The sequence below is a fragment of the Danio rerio genome, chromosome 15, assembly GCF_049306965.1.
Source record: "Danio rerio strain Tuebingen ecotype United States chromosome 15, GRCz12tu, whole genome shotgun sequence".
In the NCBI taxonomy this organism is placed as follows: Eukaryota; Metazoa; Chordata; class Actinopteri; order Cypriniformes; family Danionidae; genus Danio; species Danio rerio.
Window position 1 is genome coordinate 17,240,001 of NC_133190.1, and position 5,964 is coordinate 17,245,964.

The 5,964-nt window shown below is 35.1% G+C and overlaps 1 protein-coding gene across 2 annotated transcripts in view; it reads right to left on the reverse strand.

Annotated features, from left to right (window-relative positions):
• The window catches only part of or95a1 (odorant receptor, family 95, subfamily A, member 1), a 4,604-nt gene extending 169 nt beyond the window's left edge, over nt 1-4,435 (reverse strand). Inside the window, exons 1-3 of one of the 2 annotated variants that reach the window (XM_005157458.5) lie at nt 4,353-4,435; nt 4,111-4,149; nt 1-1,784 (exon numbers count right to left, since the gene is read on the reverse strand). The exon at nt 1-1,784 is cut by the window's left edge and continues 169 nt beyond it. In XM_005157458.5, the coding sequence (XP_005157515.1) occupies nt 834-1,781 (948 nt within the window). In that variant the 5' untranslated portion in view covers nt 1,782-1,784; nt 4,111-4,149; nt 4,353-4,435 and the 3' untranslated portion in view covers nt 1-833. 2 annotated transcript variants of the gene reach the window in all.
• Nucleotides 4,436-5,964: the final 1,529 nt, after the last annotated feature.

The following is a 5,964-nucleotide window of genomic DNA, read 5'->3' on the forward strand; positions in this document are numbered from 1 at the left end:
AGCTGACATGATAGACAAACGACGCAGTAACAAACAGAGGTGGAATGGTAATATATAGTCCAGGTAATCAACGGAGATTGGAGACAGCTGTGGTTGAAATCAGTGTAGATGACAGACCGGGTGTGTGCACGAAAGAATGTATGGAAATGTAGTCTTTTTGGGCGCTGTAGTTTTACTCAGTGTCCATTGAACTACAGCGCCCTCAGGTGGTCACTGACAGTCATGACATGTTTGCAGTGATGTCCTTCTGCAAAAAAAGTCTGTACTGCAGAAATTCTGTGTCTGTATTTTTTTTACATAAACTGTAAATTTTATAAAGCAATTTTTTTTCTTCGTTTTGTATAGAATTTTTGCCATAAACGAAAGAAAATGCATGCATTTGTAACGAGACTGTAACGAGACTTCAAATATAAGGGCAGAGCTGACACATAAACTAATGGAGTTTCTGTAATGTCAGCTGATGATAGTGTTTTTATTGTCAGTGTGTTCTGATTGACTGAATGTTTATGTTGGAACATGTGTTAGTGTTTTGAACAATAATTTCATTTTGAAACATGATTACAGTGTTTTGTTAGACATGGTGTAGTGTGTTCGTTTATTACTGTATTTTGAAAAGTAGTTTAGAGGTTTAGTTTATAATGTGTGATTTTGAGCATAAAATTAACTGTTTTGCCAATTGTGTATTTTAGGTGTGTTGCTGCGTTAAGAGTTTAGCAAACTTGTTAAATGTATTGAAAAAAGTGTCATAGCCATTGTAAAAAACTGTAAATAAACATTTCATTAAGCTTCCAAACAAAAAACAAAAAAAAAAACAGTACCAAACAAACCCACTTTCACTTAGTTTCTAGTTTATGTGGGTCAACACGAGCCCCATAACAAGGCAGGACTTTCCTTATGTAACTTTTGAGCTTTTCATCTCTGATTCCATAAATGAGCGGGCTCAGAAACCGAGGGAACAAATTAAAGCAGACATAGTATAGAAAAGACATATCTGCCTGAGACAAGCTCACTCGCTGGACAAGCAAGAGTTCTGCAATGGGTTGAGAAAAGGCCATCATGCTGAGGAGCAGCTGGAGACCGTGGAGTAACACAGTGTGTAGGGCCTTCCTTACAGTCGTCCTATCCTGTCGCATCCGCCGGGTCTCCAGCAGGATCCGTATATAGGTGAAGAGGATGACCACGGCCACCACAGCAAAGAAGATCCCGTTGAGGCTCACTTTAAATAAAGCCTGAATGGGAGAAGCATTGAGTATAGTAGTCTTGCAGAGGACTGGGGTGGACAGGATGTTCACATTGGGCTTGAGGCGCATCAGTATGAAGTCAACGGTGGGCAAGATGCAGCTGATGATCCACAGACTCACAATGATGGTCCATATCCATTCAGATCTCCACATTGCGGGACGACGGAGTGGGTAAAAAATGGCTACATATCGCTCCAGGGACATGGTGGAAAGGATGAGCGGGGTGTTTAGGAAGGTGGCGGTGGAGAAGAATAAGAGCGGAGCGCAGTAGATGATGGCGAACTGAACCCCAGCCATGGCCAGCAGGAAGAGGGCAACGGAGGAGAAGAGAAGAAGGGTGTCATTGATCAGCATGTAGGTGAAGAGCACATAACGCGAGCTGTCAAAGAACTGCCTGTGAGATGCAAAGGTGTAGAGCGTCAGGAGGATGAAGAACAGGAACGCTATGAAGATTGGCATCACCACACACACCTTCACGATGACCGAGAGGTTGCTGCTGGATGTTGTCGCATTGGCCGGGAGTTCGGTCAGGTTCTGCATGGCCTACAAAACGGGACGAAAAAGGATTTGGTTAGTTTAGAATGTGGAAAAAGAGAAAGATTTTTGATGCTATTTCATGTTTTTTATTGTGACTCACTCAAAAAAATTAGCAAAATGAGTTCAAAACACATACATCTGTACTGAAAACACAAATTTTGAATTAACCATGATTCTATTTACTGTAGTTAAATGTCAAAGTTTCTCTTATTTTCATTTAATAATACATCATTCTGTTAAATACTCATAAAAACTCTAATAATTTCAGGAAATTCCTGAAGTATGCAAGTAGGTCACTGGATAAGTTAGCGATTCATTCCGCTGTGGCGACCCCTGATAAATAAAAAGACTAAGACGAAGGAAAATGAAAGAATCACATCAGTTTAAAATTATTCAAACATTAAAGAGATCAGCTCAAATATAAAAATCTCAGGATAAAAAAGATCAGTTCAGATGTAACATTTCTAAGGATTTAACAACAACAACAATTCATGTAACTTTACGAGTGTGTGCTTACCACAATTATAAGCATTCATCATAAGTTTTGTTGAAAACACATACATCTATACTGAAAACACACATTTTGAAGCAACCATGGTTCTATTTACTGTAAACACATTTAGATTCATTTGCATTATTATCCATTATTATACAATGCATTTGTTTGCATTATTAGCAATACAATAGATGTTTTTCTATTTAAATATTTTCTTTAAAAAAAAAAAATTTGATATTAAAAAGTACTCAATGATACACTCAAAGTTTTTGTTTGTTTAATTGGTGTCTAACAGTGTGTGGCATTTTAACACCCTGTCATGTTTTCTTCAAAACTTGCTAGCAGTCACTGTGTTTTTTTTAGCCTAAGACAGTAATTACAACAATATAAGATTTTTTGTACATACTTTCACAGATTTAAAAAATAAAAATAAAAATAGGAAGACATCTGCCAACATTGTGGTGAAAACCTCGGAAGCATGTCATAGTTACCACTGAGCAAATACCTTAAAACTCTGTTATATTTTACCCTGCATTACTTTGTGCCCGTGCTCTCCTACTCTTATTTATGCAAATTGATTGTACCTTTTCTGAACAATATAGCACAGAATAAAGCCATGCTTTTAGATTTTTTGCTTTAACTAAAAACAAAACAAAAAAATAGTCTGTCTCTCTGCTAATTATTTATAGCAGTTATTATCTATAGCAGGAGTGTCAAATTTAATTCCTCGAGGGCTGCAGCCCTGCACATTTCAGTTCTAGCCCTGCTTCAACACTCCTATCCGTAGGTATCAAACTAGCCTTAAGCACTCAATTAGTTAAATCAGATGTGTTTAATTAGAGATGGAACTAAACTGTGCAGAGCTGCAGACCCCCAGGAGCTATGTTTGACACCTGTGATCTATAGGATAACATCCAGACAATACAAAAGCAATCTGACTGCAGAGACCTCAATAAAATAGCTAGATTTCCATCATATTGTGTTATTGCCCATTTTGAAGCATCACATGAAAACAGATGGAAATGCCAAATATTTAATAAAAATCTCTTCACAAAAAAGTTTTTACGCTCACTTGAGGTAGTTTTGGGCAAAAAAGAGTTAATGCGAATTATAAGAGATGGAAAGGCATTTGCTGAATATACTCTGATGTAGCAAACATTACACCCTATGACTGCATTATACTTGTCTTGTTTACTGTTGGTTGCTAGGTGACCAATACTACAGTCAACTGCTCAAAAACTTGATGAAAAAGCACCATTTGGAATTCATTACACCTTACAACAAAAGCAATGGTGACTGGAAAACAGTGAAAATGCTATATACACATTATTATCGCCAAGACCTTATTTTTTTCACAAATTAAAAATCATAAAGAGCCCACAGGAAAAATGTAAAAGACCCATTCACATTTATTGTACACACACTGTTTTTAACTATAAATGGAAATGATTTGGAATCGTTCATTTACACAACAACATTTTGCCAGCCTGAAAATGCAAACAGGTTTAGAAAACAACACCGCTTGTGGGACAACATCATCTTTGTGGGATCTACAAAAATCTAATTTGTAAAAACAGTGACATATGTGTATAACATTATAGCCTATAGTTACATGGAGTGGATGTGTGTACAAAGGTAGTTGGTTTACAATTGCATTACAAATCGACAACCTTACCTACGGGCCTGCATGCATAATACATTATTTTTTAAACATTTTTCACATTCATCTGCATGAATGGAGATCATAAACAATGTTGTCATATGTAAATAAAATATTTGAAATCAGAAAAGAAAATTTTTTCCCATTTTGAGTACAATGCTCTCGCCTAAACATACCCTTATCCTTGAGGCTTTAGGCGTCTCAGCTGCAGCACTCTGTTCAAAAACAGTCAAAAATGTCATTAAACATCACCAAAACACAACTCATACAATGAAACTCAGGTCAGGTAGAAATAATTTCAGTTTACTCAGTAATCAAATCGTATGTCATTTTCATAAGATACGTCTACGTATAATTACGTCTTGTATAATTTGTATTTGATCTGATTTCTTTTTTTCAAATTTGCTAATTGACTTACCAGCAGCACAGCCTCTGCTAGACGAGAAATTAAAAGATGGTTAAAGAATGGTAGCCCACTTATATATTGCTGAAGATTTGCTTTATGACAAAGGAATGGGATTTGTTTTCCCGTAAGAATGAACAATTTCACGCTATATGCACAAAAAGCACCATTACAGCAATTAGCAACCAAACCATTCAACAAAAACAAAACAAGCTGACAGTAAACTGAAGATTTGCATTGCTAATTGGTGACTGGATGGTCATAGTGTTTTTATACGCAATTACTGATGCTATATAATATACATAGACCGTAAGGTACATGTTTTCATAAATATATATATATATATATATATATATATATATATATATATATATATACAGTTGAAGTCAGAATTATTAGCCCCCCTGAATTAGTAGCACCCCTGTTTATTTATTTCCCCAATTTCTGTTTAATGGAGGGAAGATTCTTTCAGCACATTTTTAAGCGTAATAGTTTTAAAAACTTATTTCTAATAACTGATTTATTTTATCTTTGCTATGATGACAGTAAATAGTATTTTACTTGATATTTTTCAAGACAATTCTTTACAGCTTAAAGTGACATTTTAAGGCTTAACTAGGTCCATAAAGTGAACTAGGCAGGTTAGGGTAATTAGGCAAGTTATTCTATAATGATGGTTTGTTCTGTAGACTATCAAAAATAAAATTAGCTTAAAGGGGCTAATAATTTTGTCCCAAAAATAGTTTTTAAAAAATTAATAACTGCTTTTATTCTAGCCGAAATAAAACAAATAAGACTTTCTCCAGAAGAAAATATATCAGACATACTGTGAAAATTTCCTTGCTCTGTTCAAAATCATTTGGGAAATATTTAAAAAAGAGAAAAAATTGAAAGAGGGCTAATAATTCTGACTTCAACTGTATATATATATATTATATATATATAATTCAAGATTATTTGTATAGCGCTTTTTACAATAGTTATTGTTTCAAAGCAGCTTTACAAAAGGTATACATATACACTGCAGTTTTAATGTGTTAATATTAGTTATTAAACATAAAGCTGTTTTAGCTTAGCTATCGGAGCTCCGTTAAATTAGACAGTGTAGACAAATCAATTATTCAAATCAAATTTGTATTTATGTTTCAAATTAAATAGTTTAGAAAAAAAAGTTATTTAATCATCTTCAAGTTTCCCCCAACCATTATAAGTTTCTTATATCTGATTTTAAAATATTTTTGTCTTCCATCTAAAAAATACCATGAAAGTAAATGAATAGTAGTTTTCAATGTAATTTTCTGTGAACTATCCCTTTAATAATGAATGCTTTAAAAGTGTAGGCAATACGTCATCAAGATGGCGCCGAGCATGGCCACCGTGTTGCGAGCTCCCAGCAAACTTTGTTTTGTTTCGTGTGTTTTACTTTTATTTTTGTCGTTTTTCGTGCTGGATGTACACACACTCATTACCTACAACAAACACACACTTCGAGAAATTGGCTCCCTCGTTGCACATCGAAGACCAGGCTTTGAGTTCTTTAATGACGCTCTGTTTAAAAACACAGCAACAGAGCCCTTTGTCTGGGTCACACAACCGAAGCGACGAAGGAAACGCAGCCGGAAAAGAG